Source organism: Marmota monax, unplaced genomic scaffold (assembly GCF_021218885.2).
Source record: "Marmota monax isolate L192 unplaced genomic scaffold, Marmota_monax_Labrador192_F-V1.1 WCK01_AAM20220418_F8-fsc00006, whole genome shotgun sequence".
Taxonomy (NCBI): Eukaryota; Metazoa; Chordata; class Mammalia; order Rodentia; family Sciuridae; genus Marmota; species Marmota monax.
Window position 1 is genome coordinate 5,816,561 of NW_026693712.1, and position 23,950 is coordinate 5,840,510.

The window sequence follows — 23,950 nt, forward strand, 5'->3', positions numbered from 1 at the left end:
AAAAGTAGAACACTAAACAGTAATATTTAAATACTTCAAATTAAGTCTGGCTGTGAACAAGTGACATTCCTCAGTCATAAATAATCACTTCTTAATGACTTCTATATAATAAATACAGAAATCTATTCCATGTATGTCAGTAAACCAATGGAAAAATACCAGGAATGAGAACCTGGGAAGAAAAGTTTAGTTAGCATATTTTGAATAGTTGATGCCAACTGTGACGGAAAAATAGAAACTATTCTTTTATGTAAAATGATGTATCTCATAACTGAGGGTATGAATAAGAGTTAATTTACCATCAGAAATACCTGTTGCTTTGCCTAATTATAGTGATGGGAACATTTTTACTTAATTTTTTATTAGAATTGTATATGAACACTAAAAGAAGAAATAGGATATAAGATTTGTCTTCAGAATTAGTGCTTGCTTCACCCCTAGTATCCCTGTTTCTCTTATATCACTGACAACCAGTTTCAACTTAAGCAGATTTTGGGTCTTAGTATTTATTTCATAAATCCCATGTTTTTAATTTTAGACTTTATCAATGTCTTTTTTTTATCTGAGCCCAATACATGGCATGCTCGCTTCTCTTTACCTCATCTTTCAGTATATTTTTATGTTATTATTTTGATTAGATCACATTTAGATATTTGGGGGAAAGGGCTCTAAACATGAGACACAGCTGAGCCATGTAGTGTATTATGATACCTTTTTCTTGGCTGCACAGGTTTTCTGTTTTCCCTGAAGTTAATAATTTTTTCTTGTTAAACTGTATTTATCTATCTCAGCCTTCACCAAACTTGCCTAAAGATTTTGTTTTCTTCACCTTGTAATTACTATTTCCTTGAAGTTTTTTTCTTACTGTTTTCTGTTTCTTTAAGTTGGATTTTTAAATTAAGCCTTGTCTGAAGTAAAGTAAAGTAAAGTAAAGTATTTGTAATTCTTGGCAAGGAAGCTCTATTGCTATCGGTGAGTGGGTCTTGTAAGTTAAAGTCTTTAATGTAGATTAAGGGTGGCTTTGCTTGTTCTTTGAGGAATTTAAGTCATCTTAAAGGCTTTCTTTTTTATTTGATTAGTTTTCCCAGAAATGAATCTTTTAATCTTTTGCTTGTACATAAAGTTCTTACTACCAAAATTGTTGAGGGCCAGATAGGGAAGGAGGTTTGGGTGTCTCATGGTTCAATATGTAAATGTGGCTTGTTTTGGTTTTTTGGTACTAGAGATTGAACCCAGGGTTGCTTAACAACTGAACCACATTTCTAGCCTTTTTCTATTTTTTATTTTGCAACAGCATCTAAGTTGCTTAGGGCCTCACTAAATTGCTGAGGCTGGCTTTGAATTTTGTGATTTTCCTGCCTCAGATTCCCATGCATAAAGCATGGCCACTGCACCCAGCTCAATAAATAAATGTTCTAGCTCCTCTATTTCAAACAGACTGCTTCTGCTCTTGGTTGTTTCTGGTGTCTCCAGACCAGAAGTTGTAACAAATATGCCAATTAGGACTGAGGAGGTACAGGACAATTGCCCATCATACAGATGGAAATGTTTGGGTTTTTCTAGTTGCTTCTTATACAGAGTTGAAACCAGTTCCCCTTACTTTTGTTTCTTTATCACACTGTCCCTGCCACTTCTAGAGGTATCTAGTACTACAATTCCTATGCATTTTGATCATATTTAGATATAAAATCAGGGATTTTCACATTTTCTCATGCTTATGTGGGGTTTACCCATCTATCCTCACTGTTCTTCCATTTGTGTTTAGCTTTAAATATTTCAGTGCTGTTTTTTCTTTTGTTCTTTATCTTTGTGGTTTTGTGCTTTAAAAAATATATATAACATAGGGATTTTGAGAATTTTTTGCTAATTTCTTTTGACTTATAAAATGGTTAACTAAAATTTTGTTGTTTTTGTTGTTGTTAACTGAGATTGATTCCCTCTTCTAGTCGATGAAAATTTAATAGTTAATATGTGAAAGTCATATCACCATCTCAGGTTTATAAAAGCAGTTCAATTCAGTTTTGGCTTTCACAACATCATCAATTAGAATTAACAACTTTTATTTCAAATTACCATGGGTGATTTTACTTACATGGCTAGTCATTAAAATTAAGCTAGATTAGAGAGAGCTGATAGCATAAAATAGAAGTAATTATGATGAGATCAAGCTAAGAAGGAAACATGTTTTATATTTGAAGGCAAGGCCATGCTCTTAAGTTTTCCAAGTTCTGTGAAGGAACTGGGATATTTATTACCTTTAGAACATGAAAAGTTGATACCTAAGTTTTAACTAGCCATGTAATTTCTTCCTATACTACTACCAGAAACTTCATATATAATATTACCTATTGTTTTAGAAGAACATTTGGCATAATGTTTGTTCAGAAGTGTTGGTTTTTGCATTTTTCATGTACCAAAAAGGCCTAGATAAAAGTTACATTTTAAGAGACGCCTATGGACTATTTTGTAAGGACAATTACATAAATGTTCTAGTGTAATATTTTGTTCTTAGAGAAACAGCTTGAATATCATGTTCTTATAGCCCAAAACACAAATTTCTCTAATTTTATCTTTTTAATCTTAAATTAGGCCACAGTGCCTTGTTATGACAGGTTCTCCCAATTCACGCCCAGCTTTACTTCACCTTGTTCATGATTTCACGAAAAATGTTGGATTGATGATTTGTGGCCATGTTCATATGGTAAGAACCAAGTTTTGTTTTCTGGATTAAAACATTTTTAACTCTATGTAACTTGTTATTTGTAACACTTTCTGGGTTGGAAGCAACTTGTCACTTTTTTTAAGGTAGTTTTCTTTAAAATATTTTTGCCTATAAACAGTATCAATATAACATTTTTAGAAAGATTTTGACATTTTGAAGCTTCACTGTTATACTAACCAGAAGTAAGAATATAATTTAAAATAGTGGTAAATGTTCATGCCAAAAATAGTTTTTTGTTGTTGGCATCTTGGATGTTGAGAACAATCACTGGATGATGGTTTACTTGTTCAGCACAAGAAATTAGAATTATTTGTCAGATTCACTTTTCTCCCAAGCTATGTTGTTAATCTTATTTTGGTGCTGAAAATATGTGTTGTATGCCCCATGTCCCAACTTCTGCCAGAGTTGCTCTTTTACTTGTGGCAAAGTCAAGGGGCGGGGGTGGCGCGGCACAGCCGCCCATGAGCTCTAGTGAGGATTGGTAGAAGGATACATTGAAACAGTGATCCCACTTGGAACATGTGGAGTTTTCCAGTTTGTCTGAAATTGTCACTTCAAGCCAGGGACTTGAGCACAAAACATTACAAATGAAGCAATTTCTCTAACAGAAAATATTTTTCCTTAATCTTCATTAAGGTATATACAATATTTGCTTTGTGTATTTGTATATAACATGTTTTTAGGGTTGCTTACAAGGATCAAAATAGAACTTTAAGGTCACAAATTCTTTTATTTCATTAACAGAAGTGTGAAGAAAAATGTATTAATACATAATTCACTCTGATTTTCAGTAATATTCTTCAGTCACTGAGAATTAATAACATTTAGGCCAAACAAACAATAAACTAGGAAACTTTCTATAGAAAAGTGGAAAGCTATTATTTTGTTTTGTATAATCTCTTCCTCATTTTAAATAATTTTCTAACTTCTCTGATGAATTTTGGATTGATATGTTTATTTTAAAGTCTGTTCTTTCCTCTTCTCTTCCTGCCTTCTGCTAGCATACTCTTGTGCCATTGAGTATGCTTTTTTGTAATCTTAAGTATTAGGAAGAATTTAGTTACATGAAAATAAAATACTTTTATTAGACTTCTCCCACACCAATATTTAGAGACCTTGTTTCAACCTTGAATAATAGGTTGGTTTTTATAAATGTAAAATGGATTACCTTTCAATTAAATATATTAAGATTTTTTTTTTTTAATTTAAAGGGCCCTCGAAGACAAGCCATGAAAGAGATGTCCATTGATCAAGCCAAATATCAACGATGGCTTATTAAAAACAAAATGAAGGCTTTTTATGCTCCTGTGCATGCAGATGACTTGAGAGAGGGTGCACAGTATTTGATGCAGGTAAATGTGTCGGCCTCTCAGGTGTCTCAATTCTGGTTTTATATAAGCTTCTTAGAACTTTTTCATTCTGGATTTCTTTCTTCATAGTCATACAATTGGTAACTCTTTTTAAATATCTTAATTATGGCAGACTACATTTTATAATTCTGAACTAAAGGGACTATAGAAATTCTTGGCTGCCAGCCAAGAACCTATTAGAAAGTTATCTTAGCTTATTATTCACATAAAATATTTCCATTTATTCCTCCTGCATTCTACTGTTTTTTTTTAATAAAAATGGTAACTAATATAGTCCTTATCTAATTTTTTAAAAACACCAGTTCCTTATATTTCTCACTGTTTATTTGTTAGTACTAAATTTTTATTTTTCTTTCAGTTTTGTATATAGTAGAATAGCCAAAATAGAGGAATGGAACCCATCATAAGTTTAAATGCTAGGAAAACCCTTTCCTTATGATGATTTTGGATTGAACAAATTTTAAAACTTCTCTGAACATCAGTCCCTTGCATCCTAAAGATTGTAGGAGAAATAAATGGGTTTAAATAGTGTTTTCTAACTTATTTTCACAGGGATCCCATTCTTTTACTAAAAAAAAAAAAAAAAATAGCTCAACCATAAGCTTCCCCTGTTCACTCTAATTTTGAAGCTGCTCTGTTAAAGTAGAGGTGGGAGGCTCAGAGGCTCCTGAGCTCGTTTTAGTCAAACAATCTTCAGGAAAAAATAGCATTTAGGGAGTGCTAAGTAATTAAAACATTATAATATTAAAGCAGTAATAGACAATTAGATGAGTGGAATGAAACAGAAAAATAGAGCTACTCATCTAGGAAGTTTAACAAATGACAGAGGTGGAATTGAAAGGATGAGCTGGAACAATTGATTATTCTCATGGAAAAAATTAAAAAATAAATCCTTACAAAGACCACACAAAAATAATTTCCAGACAAACAAAATGACCTAAATATAAAACAATTTTTTAAAACATTTAATATATAAATAATTTTATGATCTAGGGAAGTTTTTTTTTTTATGAAACAGAAGTGAACTAGGAAGACTAGGTCAATTTTTTAGAGAAAATGTGAAAAAAAATCATAAAGGAGGCTACAGACCAAGGAAAGATAATAATCCTACCATGTAAGCAGCACATCAGTGGTCCAAAGTATATAAAAAAAATACTAGTAAATGGGTTAAAGAAAGAGCAGAAGTGAAAGATATGAATAGAATAGGAAAGATAAGTGACAGAAAAAGAATGGAATTAAATTGTATTGAGGTTTTAATTCTTTATCTATCAGATTGGCCAAAAGTTATATTTTCCAATACATAAGATTAGAAATTATGTAAAGCAATTAGAAATCTTAGTATTGCTCTGCTAATTTAGATTGAACAACCACTTTTTTTTTTTTTAACCACCACTTTTGGATAGCAACCCAGCAATGAATATTCTTTTCACATGTGAAGACTATATGAAACTTCAGCAACATCATTTGTAATAGTGAAAAAGAATTGGAGGTAACTTTAACAGCCATCAATCAGAAAGTTGAAAATTATAGTGTATCTCTCAGTGGGATTCTATACAATGGAGAAAAGAAAATGCATGTCAACATAGATAGACCTCAAAAAGAAAATAAGGAAAAACAGTAACTTAAATATATGAAGATTATGAAGATATATATTTTTAAATATATAACTTAAATTTTTATATGTATGTGTCCCTAAATAATAGATTATGTAGTAAAAAGACAAAGCAGGCATGAAGCCAGACGTAGTCGCACATACCTGTGTCACAGCAACTTGGGAAGCTGAGACAGGAGGATTCAGTGTTGAGATGCCAGTCTGGACAATTTAGCAAGACCTTGTCTCAAAATCAAATATAAATAAATAGAAAGAGCTGGGGATATAGCTCAATGGGAAAACAATCCTGGGTTCAATCCCCACTACTAAAAAGTGGACATGAAGATACATATGGGTACTTCATGTGTTATTAATTTTTTTTCTTAGCTGAGTGGTGAATACATGATTTTATGTACTAATCCCTTTTTGTACATGATATAGTTAAATATTTCAGGTATAATGCTACCCCTGGTCATAAGGTTGTTTACAGTTGATAAATCTTGCTTACTTTTATACAATTTATTACTAATTTGGACAAATTTTAAAATAAAATTTTAAAAAGTTAAAAAAACATTGTGATTACTATGTATGTAATACATTTTATGAAGGAAAATTCTTCCTTAAAGCAGTGGTTTTTAAACTTCAGCATGAGAATCACTTGTTAAAATAATTTCTGGGTCCCACCTCAGAATGAATCAAGTGGTTTGCACTAAGTCTCAAGAATTTAAGTCTCTAATAAAATTCCTGATATCACCACTGGTGGTTGTCCAGTTCAGAGATCATACTTAGAGAACTACTCACCTGTCAGAACATTGTGCTAATTTGCAACACTCACCTAGAGGTTTTCTGTGGTATATATGACAATATTGTGAATTTGTCAAGAGACGGAATCCAGTCTCATCAACCTAACATACTCCCATGCATCCTGAAAATTTTATCAATATGGGCAAAGTAGGATAAATAGAACAGTATCATCTTCAGATTGCCTATAAACCTGACAAATTCAAGCCCTTTACAAAGATCCCTAAGCTGTCTGAGAAATAGTATGAAATGTCCTTACTAGTAGGTGCCAGCTTGCCCCTGGAGGACTAATAGATATTGTAATATAAATTTTCACTGAAAGTATTTATTTTTCCCTTGTACCTTCTGGAGCCCTAGTAGGTGAAGTGACAAATGCCCACATAATATTTTCCTTCCTTGTAATCTTTGTCAGAAAACATTTATGTACATTAATTTGTCTCTAGTGTGTTAACAGTAGTCTACAGGGTTTTTTTGGAGCAGGTGGGGGCCAGGTACCAGGGATTGAACTTGGGGCACTCAACCACTGAGCCACATCCCCAGCCCTATTTTGTATTTTATTAAGAGACAGGGTCTCACAGAGTTGCTTATTAGCACCTTGCTTTTGCTGAGGCTGGCTTTGAACTTGCAGTCCTCCTGCCTCAGCTTCCCAAGCCCCTGGGATTACAGGTGTGAATCACCACCATGCTGGGCAGTATTCTACAGTCCTCAAGGTGTCTTTTAGATAGGTTCTGTTATTTGTTTTACTAAACTTTGTATCTGTAGTTTCTCTGTCCCTGCATACCATCATAAGAATACCATTCAACAAGCATTTGAACATACATCCTACACAACAAAGTAAGATTCACTTTCAGAAAGAATCTTATCAGTAGTTTGTATAAAAACCCCTTAGGCCGTGAGACATAACAATATTATTTTTTTCATTTGTATATTTGGGTTTTTCATTTTCTTTTTTTTTAAGACAGCAGCCACTTGATTATCAACCCAATTCAAAACCTTTATTTTAAATAGCAAAATGACATTGTTCTTAAAGAAAATTCCAGATTGTATAATGATAGCCCTTTAAAGCAAATGAATCTCATGTAGGATTTCAGTGTAGACAAAACTATTTTTTCCTGGAGGAAAAATGGTCTAGAATTATCTTGTGTGGTATGTGTTGTGTATTCCTGATATTTCTTTATCATATGTTGAAATAAACAATGTTTTAAAGAAAAAAAATGTTCTCAAATTAGTGGATCAAAAAATTCTAAATGGGCAATAAAAATATTTGAAGTATACATTTATATTCATATAGCCTGGATCTAGGTATAAATGATGCCATGATGTTATTACCTAATTATAACTTGAAGCCATCGTTTTTGACTGAACTTTTCAAAACTAACTATCCAGATCATGTAGCAAAAACTTGGTGTTTTTTCAGTGATTTTTAAAGTAATACAAATCTCATATCAGAACTCAAGTAAATTTTAAATAGGCAACTATGATATTGGAAAATGTTTTTACTTAGTAGTGAAAGACAAAATGAAAAACCACAGTTGGGGAAACAGTTGTTCTTCTGGCTGTAGTAAAAATTCTTGTTAATGATACAAAGAAAATTATAACAACAAATGCATTTCTTACTACAAATTGTAGTCTGAGACACACAGAAAACAAACATTGCTAGTGAGTTGAAGATAGTAATGTTTGTAATAAGGTTCAAATGATTGCATTTTGCCAAGTCATTTTCAATTATGGAATCCATGAAGAATGATTTTCTGTCAACCATTATAGAAATATGTTCTGGAGTAGATAAGTTTTCAGAAATAAACTATTTCCCTAATGCACATCATGTACTGTGTTGGAAACTGTGAAAACATGACCCTCTAACAAAATAAGTACTTTGATTAGAATTTACGAAGAATTTAGGGATTTAGAGATTTAAGAATTTAGAGATTTCTTCATTCAGTCATTCTGGGGAAAGTTATCTCAGTAATGAAGTTGGAAACAGAAGTGCACAGAGTATATAACAGGATGTTATTGTTAATTTTTTTTTTGTTGTTGTTGTTGTTGTTAATTTTATAAAGTTAAAATCTTTAGGGGGCCAGCAGTGTGTAGCTCAATGGTGGAGTATGAGGTACACACTGGAGTATGGCTAGCATGTACATGGCCCCGGGCTCAATCCCAGAAACCCCCCCCCCCAAAATAAAAATAAAAAATAAACCTTTTGATAATAATGGAATTATGGCAAATTTGTGATGAGGAGGAGTTTACCCTGGCAATATTTTGTCCCACCAAGAAGTTAATGCTGAAAGGCCAACATCATTCTAAATGGGAAAAAATTGAAAGCATTACCTCTAAAAACTGGAACAAGCCAGGGATGTCCTCTTTCACCACTTCTATTCAACAGTCTTGGAAACTCCAGCTAGAGCAAGTAGACAGATGAAAGAAATTAAAGAGATGTATACAATAGGAAAAGAAGAACTCATATTGTCTCTGTTTACCGACAGCATGGTTCTATATTTAGAAGACCCAGAAAACTTCTAGAACTCAAATGAATTCAGCAAAGTAGTAGGATATAAAATTAACATCTGTAAATCATTTGTGTTCCTATGCATCAGTGATGACTGAAAGAGAAATTAGGAAAGCTGTCCTATTCACAGTAGCCTCAAAGAAAATAAAATATTTAGGAATCAATCTAACAAAAAGGTGAAAACTACAGAACACTAAAGAAATTGAAGAAGACCTTTGAAGATAAAGATTACTAATGTTCTTGGACAGGCAGATTACTATTGTCAAAATGGCCATATTACCAAAAGCACTATACAGATTTAATGCCATTCCTATTAAAATTCAAATGACATTCTTCATAGAAGTGGAAAAAGCTATCATGAAATTCATTGGGAAAGATAAGAGGCCTAGAATAGCCAAAGCAATCATTAGTGAGAAAATTAAAACAGGAGGTATCATAATTCCAGACCTTAAATTATACTACAGAGCAATAGTAACAAAAACAGCATGGTATTGGCATCAAAACAGATGCGAAGACCAATGGAACAGAGTAGGAGATGCCGAGACAAACCCCCTACTTAGGCTAGACAAAGGTGCCGTAAACATACATCGGAGAAAAGAGCCTCCTTCAACAAATGGTGCTGGGAAGATCTCTCATCCTACACAATACTTAAAGTGGATCAAAGACTTAGGCTTTAGACCTATGAGACCCTGTGACTACCAGAAGAAAATGTAGGCCCAACTTTCCACCATGTTGGCTTAGGAATTGACTTACTCAACAAACTCCTAAAGTTCAAGACCTAAAATAAATCAATAAATGGGATGATATCAAACTAAAAAACTTCTCCAGAGAAAAGGAAACAATCAAGAACATGAAGAGAATGCCTACAGAATGGGAGAAAAACTTTGCCACCCGAACTTCAGAGTATTAATCTCCAGGATATATAAAGAACTCAAAATCTTAACACTAATAAATAAATGAATAAATAAATAGATAGATAAATAAACCAGTCCAATTAATAAAAGGGCAAAGTAACTGAACAGACACTTCTCAAAAGAAGAAATACAATGGTCAACAAATATATGGAAAAAATGCTCAACATCTGTAGCAATTAGAGAACCGAAAATTGAAACACCACTGAGATTCCATCTCCAGTCAGAATGGCAATTATCAGTCGTATGAGTCACAATAAATGTTCATGGGGATGTGGGGAGAAAAGTACCTTATGCATTACTGGTGGGACTGCAAATTGGTGCAAAACAATGTGGAGATTTTTCAGAAAACCTGGAATGGAACCACCATTTGACCCCATTGTCACTCCTAGCTATATATCCAAAGAGTTAAAATCAGCATGCTCAATAGCAGCTCAGTTCACAGTTGCTAAACTATAGAACCAACCTAGGTACCCTGCAAAAGTTGAATGGATAAAGAAAATGTGATATATACACAATGGAATATTACTTAGCCAAAAAGAAGAATGACTTTATGACATTTGTTAGTAAATGGATCTAGAGACTATTATTTATGGTAAATGAAATAAGCCAGTACCCATCCCACCTCCAAAAGTCAAATGGTCTCTGATATTTGAATATAAACCTACAACCAAGGGGGAATAGAAGTTCCGTGGGTCAGACAAAAGAAAATGAAGGGAAGGGAGAGGGTTAGGAAAGAATGGAATGAAACTAACATAACTTTCCTGTGAATACACCACAATAAGTCTTAACATCGTGTACATCCACAAGAGTGAGATCTTAATTAGAATAAGATAAATTCCATGTTTATATAAATATGTCAGAATACACTACTGTCATGCATAACTAAAAAGAACAACTAATAAGTTAATGGTTTGTGACTTAGTTCTTTAAAGACCTATAAAATCTAAAAGTAATTTTTGGTTTTCTTTTATATTCCATTTGCCCTCCACCTCACTTCAAATTTAAAATGTGCTATTTTGTAGTGATTGCCAAGTTATTAGTTTTTTAAAAATTTTAGCTGTTTCTTCAAGGCAAAGATGTTGTTTTTAGCATTGAGAAGGAAGAAAAAAGCTCTTTGAAGAAATTTGTACATGGATTGTATATTTGGAAGCTTTATAGGATTAGAGGTTTTTCTTCTGATCTTTAATTATTCCAAGTACTTGGGACAGTGTCACATACTTAGCCTTTGATAAATAATCGGATTGTTTTAAGAATGCAAAATGTTGATTATTATATCCTTTAGAATCATATACAAAAATATCTTATATGGATCAGCAACATAAATATGAGAGTTAAAACCATAAAACTTTAGAAGAAAGCAGAGATAAATCTTCATGACCTTGGATTTGGCAATGGACTCTGTAATTCAGCACCAAATGTATGAACAACAACAACAAAAGTTGATGTCAAAATCAGCCTGTAGAATGGGAGAATATTCATTCACAAACATTCTGATAAAGGCTTAATATACAGAATATATAAAGAATGTCTAAAACAGTAACAAAAAAGAATGGAATTTTAAAATTGTCAAAAGATATAAAAATAGCCAGTAAGTAAATGATGTTCAACATCTTTAGTTATTAGGAAAATGCAAATCAAAATCACAGTGAGATACCACTTAATCTACCTAGTGTAGTTAAAGTTGAAAAAAACTAGAAAATGTTTTGTTGAGAATGTGGAAAAATGAGAATCTGTGAATTGTTGATGTGAGTATAAAATGATATATACATCATAGGAATGGTTTCTCAAAAAGCTAAACCCAAAATTACCATGATTAGCAATTCTCCTTGATCTTTACCTAAAAACATTTTTGAAAGGAGTCAGATCTGTATACCAGTGTTTTTTGCAGCATTAATCACAATAGCCAAAATTAGAAACTACTACCCATCATGTGATAATGCATAAATAAAATATGTATATATAAGATAAAATTCATTCAGTTATAAAAAGGAATGATATTTTGATATAGTATGGATTAAACTGGAAGACATTCTGTTAAATGAAAAAAAAAAACTAGGCACAAAAGATCAAATTCTGTGATTCAATTCAGAAAATATCTAGAACAGGCAAGTTAACAGGGATAAAAGTAGATTAAATGTTGCCAGGGGCTGGGGAGAAGAGTGAATAGGTAGTTATTACTTAATGGCTACAGAATTCCTACTGGGGTGATGAAGACATTTTGGAAGTAATTAGTGGTATTAGATGTAAAGGATTTTGAATGTAATTAATACCTGTTGAAAATGCTTTAAGCCAGACGCTGTAGGTTGATCTCAATGGCTTGGGAGGCTGAGGCAGGCAAATTTAAAGTTCAGAGTCAGCCTTAGTTACTTATGGATGTCCTGAGTAATTTGGCAATATTCTGGGCTAAGGATTTGGCTCAGAGGTTAAACACCCCTTGATTCAATCCTGGTACCAAACAAAACAAAAGGATTAAAATGGCATATTTTAAAAACTTTTTAATCACAATCTCACAGTTTTCCAGTATGCTTTACAATCAAGAGATTTTGTTGGGCTTTTGGGCAAATTTGTTTAACATATTGTATTGCAATTCCTGATGAAATTGCAAAAAAATGTGATTAATTGAAAAGTTGAGGAAAGAAATTAGTCAAATTTCAGCAGAAACTTGCATGATTGATAGAATTGAATTCAAATTTTAATATTGTGATTTAAAACTGTAGCCCTTTGGACTTTTAAAAAGTAACTGAGAACACACCTATATAATTAGGATTTTAAAAAATTAAGTGTATTTAATATTTGCCAATAAATATACACAGAAATTTTGGTAAATTATGAGAAGTATATATATGTGTAATATGTGATCAATGTACTATATGTAATTTATAGGTCAGCACCCATGTATGGCCTGCTGAAGAGTTTTTGTTGATAAGTCCATATAATATTTAGAGTGTTAATTTGGAGGATTTTCATCTCTTTAAAAACTATTTTGTTGAGTATTATATATTTGAAGTTGTATTTATTGTATATTTTAGGCTGCTGGTCTTGGTCGTATGAAACCAAACACACTTGTTCTTGGATTTAAGAAAGATTGGTTGCAAGCAGATATGAGGGAAGTGGATATGTATATAAACTTATTTCAGTAAGTATCTTTTTATTTCAGTAATTTAGTTCAGAAAAATACTGATTTTGAATACTTTTTTAAAAATAATGTCTTCTAAAAGAGTGAAAGGAATCACACAAAGGGTCTGGGTTTTAAATTGGTGATCTATTAGTGAAATATTTCAATTTTATCTTTGCCTTTTTAACACACATATATACATAAACTTATGTATGTACATGTGGGTATGGAAGCACACGTACTCAAGAGTGAGTGTGTGTGTTATTCTAGCTTCCCACTTTTTATCCCTTCAGCTCTTACTGAGCAGAGTTCTCAAATGTTCTCAGTACAATCACCTTCTAAATTATGTCATTATAATGTCCTATGCTGAGGAAGGGAATTCTAGCATTATCTCAGCCTCACGGGTTTAGTTGTATTCTCCTTGCAAACTAATTTTGCAGTTAGTCATTTGGTTCATCCATGAAGTTATTTAAAACATTTTTTTTATTAAACCTATTTACATGTTTCCTTTTTCTACCCCCTTGAAGCATTAAGTTCTGAGTTTACTATTCCTTTTTCAGTGATATTTTCAATGATCTTTATCATATAGCTTAGTTTTATTTTCCATCACTGTAACTTTCCTCTGAATTGTCTGATAGGGTTTTTTTTTTTTAATTCTTTCATTTCTTTGTCTTTGTTTTTACTTGGGGTTCATGAATTTTTGTGTATATACCTTTTTATGGAATCTGCTACCTATGATTATGGAACTAAGTCATTGCATCAAAAAACTTTTTGCCAAATTTACTTCTTAAATCTTGAAAAGTACTTCCTTCCTTTATCTAGTACTCTAGGATTTGCTAAGCAAATCTATTTATCTTGTTCACCCTAAGGATAAGCATCCCCTCTATATGCCAGAGTTGAAGAATATAGTCTTTTTCATGTCATAGTTACTGATGACCTAGAGCTATCCTCTCCTTCTTGTTAAGTATGTCTTTATATACAAACAGTTATCCTTAAATTAAAAAAATAAATAAAAACCCTTGTATTTAGCCAGGTAACTCCAAGATCAAAGTTAAGTCCTGTTTTTTCTGTGAATTTGATCTGATTATCCTTAATTCACTGGCATTATCTCCCTTACCATAACTCCTGTTATTTCTATAGATACAACATGGTTATTTGCCTCTCTCACATAGAATATAGTTTTCTTTTTATAGCTGCATTTAAAGAGTCTTTAAGGAAATATCCAGATTTCACTCTATTTTTTTTTTAAATCTCTATACTGATTTTGTGATGAATGAAATTTCTCAACTAATTGTTAAGTGTTTTTAGTTAAGATTAAAGCTCTGCTAATTTTGTTGTACTGTGACTGCTGTTTGACTTGGGGTTTATTTTTTAAAAAGTAAAATCTCATTCTAACTTCATAATTCTGTACTCTGTATTTAGGGGGACAGAGGAAAATACAGTGGAAACAAAGAATAAATTATGTAGGCCATAAATCATAAATCCCATGAGTTATGGGCTGGGTTTTTTCTCTCAAGGCTCAATTAAAGATAAAAGTTAATCCCATTACCACTCATTTAGAACAACTTAAGTTTTGAAATTTATCTTTTCAGAAAATGTAAGGGAACACTTGAGCCAGAACAGAAGATTTATGGTCTTAACAAGTTTCTAGACTTTGTCTGCTTTTAGAATCACCTTCAAGGTTTTTAGTATATGTAAAATCTTTGAACTACTTTTTAAACCAATTTTGTAAAAATTTTTGAAATTATTTTAAAATACCCTTCTTTCAGAAATTTCTTCATACTCTACAATCTGCTGTCATTCTCAGTAGACTATATTTTGTCTTCATATATTTCTCTTGATGTTAAGGGTATGAGCCTTATTATAAGTATCATATATTTCTCTTGACGTTAAGGGTATGAACCTGAATATAAGTAGAGGAGGATTACTGAAATTCCATAATTTTACTTTGTAGGATAAAAATACTATTACTGCTTTTAACAGCTACTTTAGGTAGAATTTCAGTATATGTGTCACAACGACAGGGATACATTCTGAAGAATGTATTGTTAGCTGATTTTGTTGTGTGGACACCATAGAATGTATGTACACAAACCCAGATAGCATAGCTTACTACACATTTAGACTACTTAGTATATGTGGGTGTATATGTAGTTGTACTCTGTCATTGACCAAAATGTTGTGTGGCACATGATAGTACTATGGAAGAAGGGAAAGGGAAAGTATAGGATTCGAAAGTAACATTTATATCTTACCAACTATTTTTTTAAGCATATGAAAGAAAACATATTTAAGGCTGAAAGTGATTTTAGAGATATGTGATTATGTTCATTTTATGGAGAACATAAATTATTGTGATCTCCAAATTTTATAGTGATGCCTTTGACATACAGTATGGAGTGGTGGTTATCCGCCTAAAAGAAGGTTTGGATATATCTCATCTTCAAGGACAAGGTAAACATCATTTGAAATAAGTTTTTATTTAAAATATATAAATTACTTTGTTAGAAAATTGTATATGATTCTTACATTCTTCATTAACTTTCATGACTACCATCTATTTTGTCATAGACTGTTATATGGCATTTTAAGATCATATCTATTTGGAATCCAACAAAGTGTGTTTTTTCTTTGTGTCAGCTTTGATGATATTTAGTGATTATTAATGAAGAGAGTAAATTTGATTCAAATAATGTTAAGAGAAGCAGATATTAGCTATAATTGTCTAGGACTAAGATTATAAAAGTACATAAGTAAAATAATCGTGTGTGAGAAAATTTTTAAATGATTACTAAATCATTGTTTTCATGCTTATAAAAGTAATGTTTTATACATAGTCACAGTAATAAAGATTAAATGTTGTCACAATTTTTTTGTCTTCAGAAAAGACCCATTTTATAAAAAGAAACTTGTCATTTAAAATATTTAAGATGCATAGAAAGTAGTGCATAGATGTCCTCTATATTCTAAATCTAACTCCATCCCCTTTAGTAACATCTTGCATATCTAGAGTACTATCTCAAACTAGGAAACAGTCTACAGATTTTATTCCAGTTTTACCAGTTTTACATTCACTTGGATGCACGTGTATGTATGTCATTCTGTTTTATTTATCACATTATTTGTACAACTACCACCATAGTAGGATACAAACTATTCTGTCACTACAAAGATTCCCCTTCACGTTCCTTATTTACAGCTCTCACCACACTTCTTCCTTGACCCTCATTACTAGTAATTTGGTCATGTCTAAAATGCTCTCTGTATAATACAATGTCACTTTCATAGCATTTTTAAAGTGAAGGTTAAAACCGAAGGTGTAATTGCTGCTTTTGTCAACTTTATTAAAACTATGGAAATGTCTATATCCTCAAACAATTTTTCATAGTTTAAAAGATATTATAAGCTTAAGATAACATGTATATCCCCTTTGTAAATTAACTAAATCAGAATTAGTTAACTTTAAATAGTCGAGGCATATAATGAAATGTTGTCATCTGTTATATATTGAAATTAGAGATGTATTATTTATTTTAATCTTCCTCCCTTTTTTCCCTTTAAGAGTATTCTACAATTTTGAAAGAAACACTTTTGAAGTCTTTATCTTTGTAACAAAGTATATCTTATTTGTGGAAGGCCTGGCAAAGATAACTGCCTCAATTTTCTCTTATTCTAACAATGATTGAAATTTAGGATACCTGATTTACATCTGTTAACTTCGCAGAATTATATGTACTGTTGTTCCCTTTCACCGAGAAATATCACAATTTGGCTAATTGCTTGCGTAGTTCTATAATTTGCTGAGGTTTGAATGTTATAGAAACTTTTTTTCAAAGTATTTGTTCATGGATTTATACTTTTTACATTTTTTTGAGAATTTATAGGAATATGATTTGGTGTAGGAATTAAGAGCACAGGTGTTGGAACCAAATAGATTTCTTAATCCCAGCCTTTTCCCGTAGTTGACTTCCAGGACTCTGTTTCCTTGTCTGTTAGAGCAGAGTTATCCCATAGGGCTGTCATAAAGATTAAAGAATAGATAAGGCTTATAAGTTCCTGTCATAATGCTGGTCAGTGGACTCCATAGTTCTGTTGTTACTTTTCTTCATTTATAAAAATAAGTTATGAGGATTATGGGCAGATTATCAATCTCATATTTGTCTGAATGATAAATGTGTTATAGGAATTAAATATTCACTAACTCCTTGCCAAAAAAAGAACAAAACCGATTTAAGGGGCTGGGGTTTTGGCTCAGCAGTAGAGCGCTCACCAAGCATGTGAGGTTCAATCCTCAGCACCACATACAAATAAATAAATAAAGTCATTTAAAAAAAAAAAGATTTTAAAGTGAAGAAGTGGTACTTTCACCATGAGCTTGTTAGGAAAAAATTCTGTGGTCTGAGCTTCATAGTTTGGGTATAATTTTTTCAGTGTTCTCTGCTTACTTGCATATAAATGTTGGTTACATTTTACATTTTTATATTTGTAACATTGGAACTAGGGTTTGTTTCATATACTATATATCATTGTTTTTTCCATGTAGGTTGTACTATTAAGTGGATTTCACTCATTACTTGTTCTCTAGCACCTAATTCAGATATCTTAGCCATGTGGTTGTGGCTTCTATATTTAAGTGAATATTCAAAATATATTTAACTGAATAATCAAACAGACTCTCACATAAAACATCACATTTACATAAGGAATCATTTATAATTAATTTTCTATTACATAATTAACCTTGCTTTAAAATATCATTTAATTATTAAACCCTGATGCCTTCTTGAACTGTTAAAATATGATTTTAGATACTATTTTAAATGCTTTCATGTTTACAGAAGAATTATTGTCATCCCAAGAGAAATCTCCTGGCGCCAAGGATGTGGTACTAAATGTGGAGTATAGTAAAAAATCGGATTTAGATACTTCCAAAACATCTGGTGAAAAATCTGTTACACATAAAGGTAATTTGCAATCGAACAAGAAAATTTATTAATGTTAATGTTTCAATCTGGGGAGGAAATGATTTTTGTTATATATACTGTAAAATAGCCTATTCTCAAACTTGTCACCATTCATTTATAGTTAGATAAAATTTATGACTTTGAAAATGGCTACAGAATGACAAACTGTTTTAAAGTATTAAATAGGATCATAGAACAAAAACTATGCCAAAGAATTATTTACTAACATGGTCTTGTATGTTTTTATTTATATTTGCTTTAAATAAAACATTTTAATTTAAAGCATAGTTTAAATCTGAACTTTGAAGGAACATGGTAATTTTATAATAACAGAGAAGACTTTCAGAAAATTTCATTCACAAATCTGTATGTCACATTTATGAGAAGGGACAAGGGATGACTTCCAAATCTTACTCTCCCACCCTCATTCTCCTACCTCTCTTCAGACTAGTATCTCCATCTGTCCTGTTTATTCCCAGCTAATATGCTACAAGAAAAAAAAAATGCACTGTAAACCATCTAACCACAGCATACTTTTGATTTCTATATCTATAAAATGGTCACCTTTTGTGAAATTGAAACATTAGAAACAAACTATGTGTCTATGCAGTTTATTTCTTCTAGGTTACCTTAGAAGTATTAGTGTTGCTTTTTAATCCCTTTTTATGTACCTTGTTTGCTTAGAGGAACAGCAGTTGAAAGTGCAGTCAAAACCTATTTTCCCTTTCTGTTCTTTGCTGGTTTGATTATAATTGTTTTCTTTTTTGCCTCAAAACTCTATAAATTGATTCTGATAACTATTCTTCTGCTCCTACATTTATTTTAATTTATGGTATACATTCTTTAATTTCCTCCTACTTTTATTTTTTTGTTGTTGTTGTTAATTTCTCTTGCATAAAATAGATCCTTTCTCTACAGTTTATTAGGAATTAATGTATGAGTTGTGCTGGAAGGGGAAAACCTAATTTTATCAAGCAGCTACTCTGTGCTCCCACATTTTAATCTGCTATTCATGCATTAATTTCTTAATGATTTCATAAGACTGTAACTCACATTATTTTTGTAGACTAGGAAATTGGGTCAGAACATCTCTAACCATCTTTCTGTTGTTAAAACCTACATGCCTTTAAATTAGTTTAAATCATTTTTAAATGTCGATAATTTTCTTAACATTTCTGAGCTCTTATAAGTGAATACAGAATGTCCATAGTTACAGTTTTTTTAATTATTAAAGGTAGATATATTAAATATCTACTTTATAAGAACAGTAATATTTAGTACCATAAAATTAAATATAATAGTTGTTTTTTTTCTATAACATGCATAAAAATACAATATTAGCTTTATTTTGTGTTTGCTTTCTATTTGGTGAAGTCTCAGCATCAGCAAACTACTAAGAAGTTTATGTAAAAAGTCTTAAAAATTGGAAACATTCTGGTATAATTATTGTGTAGTGACAGCATTTGGTGATGTCTGTTTTGATTATTGAGGCATACAGTATACAAGGAGACAAAAAGAATACTCGTTTAAAGCTTGCTTTGTACCAAACCCTGAGCTCATTGCATCAGTACTTGCAATATAACAACTTAAGAGGTAGGTGCTGCTAACTCTTTCTACAAATGATGAAAGCAAAGAGTTATGTAATCAGCTCAAACTCATACAGCTAGGAAAGGAGTAGAGGTAATACTGGAATCCTGGAAGTCTAACTCAAGAGCCCAGTGCACTATACTCTTATCTGCCCAAGTCCAAAATTGTATGTGCCTTAAACAAGCAAATAATACAAGCTTACATTTAGAAGAAACGTGGGGTTAGCAAAACTAACCCCAGGGTGGGGGAAATCTGGTGAATACTTAAATATAAATGGATGAATACATGCACATGTACATGCATTTATATGTACATTTATTTGAAGAAAGCCATTCTTATATAACTTAGCATTTATATAAAGCAAAGACCCCTGCCACTGCTCAAATTTCTTAATATTTCAAATAGTGATTAACTTTTACATATACGAAATATCAGATATTTCTAAAATTGCTTTTTAGTCATTTACACAGTTGTGCAGTGACATGTTTAAAATGTATTATCTGCAAACCAATTTTGTGTAATATCTTATTTCTACTCTACAAGCTATAGTTTTATACCTTCTCAACTGATTGCAAATGTAAAAGCTTAAAAATTCTGCTGAAGGTTTTTTGGATAAACTTGCAGGAATAAAATTTCAGGGTGAGTGTTAATCATTTACCCTGTAGGGGCTAAGATATGTTGGCATTTTAAAAACCTGAACACTAGTGTAGAAAATATTAATCTTCAGTCTTGATCATTTTTCATGGACTGTTGCTTCATACTGTTTTGTTTAAAATGTGCTCTATTTATATTTTATTGATATAAAAGCAATTAACTTAATATTTTGTGTTTTTTAAACATAATCTAGATGAGGAAGAGGATGGCAAGACTCCAACTCAACCACTGTTGAAAAAAGGCAGGCATTTTTCATCATTTTATTTTAATCCCTTTTTTCATACTGTTAACTCTTTAACTCCAACCTTATTATTTTCTGTTTTTTTTTTTTAACATTATCTTTTATTTCCATAGTGAGGTGATGTTACAGATATCTATTAAACAGATTAGAAGTTATGATTGGTCCAACTAAAGAGTTAAATCTTTTTGGGACAAGGTGAAATATTACAGATAAGTTTTTATCATTATAAGAATTTAAATAATTTCAGCATTTCTAAAATACTGAAACCTAAAAAGTCAGTGTTTTTTTTCTTTAAACTGCATGGTTTAGATGATATGTAGGGACACTGAAATGGTATCGCTTGCATTCTTTACCATCAGTTGTACCCAACCAGGTCCTAAATTTTGATACTAATATATTTTTCATTTTAAAAATTACAATATTTCTCACAGTCGTGCTGCGTTTGGGAGATACAGTCATATCAACATACATGAATTTTATGAGGAGGAGATAGAGGTGAGAGTTATGGAGCAGTGTGGTTTGGTAGCCATATTTCATCATGCAGAATCATTTGTCATGTTTGCATACATCATGGCAGCATGAAAAGTGAGTGACAGACATTTTTCAGAAGTGATCAGATTTCCTCTTTTGGATTTCTGCTTTTAAAAATTTAGTATAGGAGTTTCATAATAGTCATCTGCTTGTTCACTGAGCCAATACTGATTTATTTTTTTTTTTAATTCCTGGAAAGAAAATGGGAACTACTTTGGTTTCTTGTCCTATAAACCTATTGCAGATGGGTGCCCTTTCAAGGAATTCCTAACCCTTTGTGTGGTACAGAGAAAGATATGATGTTCCTTAGAACTGGGCATCATATATTAAAGAGGACAAAGATTAAAGATCAAGGATTTTCCTAAGACTAAGGTTTCATTCTGATAATTGTAAGATTGTATTGGTATGTCTTCAACTCCCTCTGTCATTTATGTTGCAGATAATTTCTATTTTAAAAAAATTTTTGACCTTAAATTACTCAGTTACCTGATTACAGAAGAAATATTTTCACAGAACAGGTATAAACTTGATTTGTCCAGTTAGCCTGAAATAGTTTTCCAGAAAAACACAAAAAAAATCTATCACTCAAGTATATTTTGATTGGTACTTATGATTCTCTTACATTCATCAGAATGCTTCAAAATATTAGAAATTAGACAAGCAAAGTTGGATGAGTTATTTTTAAAAGAAAGTACTTATTTGTAGCCATTTTTAATTATATTTAAATTATAAACAACTGATATAAATATCATATATATGCCCAATCTGCATTATTTGATTATAAAAAAGGAAATTATAGGAATTCAGCTAAAGAAACTTTATTTACTTCCCTTACACTTTTTTTTTTCTTACCCTTAATCCTTTAGAATCCAAAGGCCCTATTGCACCTTTAAATGTGGCTGACCAAAAGCTGCTTGAAGCTAGTACACAATTTCAGAAAAAACAAGGAAAAAATACTATTGATGTCTGGTGGCTTTTCGATGATGGAGGTAAGATCATTAATATATTTTTTAAACGTTTAAAATTTACTGAAGATAGAAGATAGTACCAAGAAATGGCATGCACTTTTCACCCACTCAAGTTTTGCCAACATTCTCACACAACGAAAGGATTAATTTCAGAATCAGGCTTAGTTGTCTTGTCTCTTCATTATAGAAGTGCTCAGTACCTCCTTGAGCCTCATGACCTTAACATTTATTTTAATATTAGGCCATTTTGTATAATGCCATTCAGTTTGGAATGCTATTTGATATTTCCTCAAAATTAGTATGAAGTTATATGTTGGCAGAAATATCACAGATTTGATACTCTGTTCTTCTCGCTCCATTGTTCTTCTGGCTACATCTCATATGATACTGATTTATCCCATCACTGGTGCAATGAACTTTGACCATTGAGTAAAGTGTTTCCCACCAGGTTTATCCACTGCAAAATTGCCCCCTGCTTTATAATTGCAGATATTAGAGGGTTACTCTGAGACTGTGTCGCCTTTGTCAGTATTTTTAGCTATTGCTTATTTTTCTCATTTTTTTTTTTGTTATTTTTGTTGTGATTGCCAAATGACGATTTTCCAATTACATATTTCTTCCTTGTTTATTAGTTGGCATTTTACTTTAAGGATGAGCTTTTTTTTTTTATTTCTATCAATGTGGGTTAATTGATTTCTTATTTTATTAAACGGGATATAATTTATTATTTTCATATTTAGCCAGCAGGAGCTCTCTTAGACTAATTTCTGTGCCATTTGTTCAGCCCCAGCATTCATGGAGTCACTTTCTGACATAAGATGATGTTCCAGGTTCAATTTTATAGTTCTGTACATTCCCTATACTAGCCACAGATGGGACCTCCCAAGGATCTCTGGTTTCTTGGAGTAGAGAATAGTATTTAGAAAAAATAAGGGCATTAGATACCTGTGGCTGTGAGGGTGTCACTGCTCCCAGGCCCTCTCAGTGGAAAGAGCTAGAAGTATATATGTTTTTTTGTATTTATTTGTGTATGTATAAGAAGAGATTGAAAACCAACTCCAATCCAGCATATCCTTTATTTCTCATTTCAGTGTGAAACCTGGGTCCCATTAGGGTTAATGAATATATTCATTCCTCAGTCCTTCTGTATGTGACCACTTTTCTGACTGCCAAGCTACTGTCCCATTGGATTGCCTTACTCAAAGAGCTATGAGTGCTGGGCCTCCTTTCTTGCTGAGACCTGCCTAATGGCTTTTTGAAGGACAGAGGAAGTATTTTGTTTTACATTGAGTGGTAGTAAATACAACTCAAAAGAGAATAAAAATCCCTTTAGAAAATAAGTTGTATTAACAAGTTTTTGAGAAATTAGCATTTAGTAAATGATGTTATTTTTTATAATTCAGGTTTGACCTTACTGATACCTTATCTTCTGACTACCAAGAAAAAGTGGAAAGACTGTAAGATCAGAGTATTCATTGGTGGAAAAATAAACAGAATAGACCATGACCGGAGAGCGTAAGTTTATTTTAAATTAAAGGAAATTATTCTAATAGTACCTCATTACCACAATTGATAAGGATAGAGTTGATAGGATAAAAAATTAGACATTCCAGAACATATCCATAATATTGCTGTTATACTGAAGCTAAAAATCTAGTCGTTTTCGGTGGACACAACATCTTTGTTTTTTTGTATGTGGTGCTGAGGATCGATCCTGGGCCGGGCCGCACGCATGCCAGGCGAGCGCGCTACCACTTGAACCATATCCCCAGTCCCTAAAAATCTAGTAGTTAAAATTTCATTCTCTTTAATTTGACCTTCATATTTAAGTTATAAACGCTTAATTTTACTTAGATGTGGTATTTTTTTAACAAATTGGCATTTTAGAAGGTCTTTATTAAATAGTTGCAACATTAAGGTGTTAAATAGTTTATTTTTCTTTTAATCGGGGTTACAAGTACACAAAATTTACTTATTCCTATATGG

The 23,950-nt window shown here is 31.8% G+C and overlaps 1 protein-coding gene across 2 annotated transcripts in view; it reads left to right on the forward strand.

Annotated features, from left to right (window-relative positions):
- The window catches only part of Slc12a2 (solute carrier family 12 member 2), a 100,706-nt gene that overhangs the window by 69,224 nt on the left and 7,532 nt on the right, over positions 1–23,950 (forward strand). The window contains exons 16-23 of one of the 2 annotated variants that reach the window (XM_046460149.2): positions 2,590–2,701; positions 3,934–4,074; positions 12,934–13,040; positions 15,394–15,473; positions 17,858–17,983; positions 20,418–20,465; positions 21,863–21,985; positions 23,368–23,479. In XM_046460149.2, coding sequence (XP_046316105.1) covers positions 2,590–2,701; positions 3,934–4,074; positions 12,934–13,040; positions 15,394–15,473; positions 17,858–17,983; positions 20,418–20,465; positions 21,863–21,985; positions 23,368–23,479 — 849 coding nt within the window. The remainder of the gene's footprint in view (positions 1–2,589; positions 2,702–3,933; positions 4,075–12,933; positions 13,041–15,393; positions 15,474–17,857; positions 17,984–20,417; positions 20,466–21,862; positions 21,986–23,367; positions 23,480–23,950) is intronic. The other variant, XM_046460150.2, reaches the window with a different exon arrangement.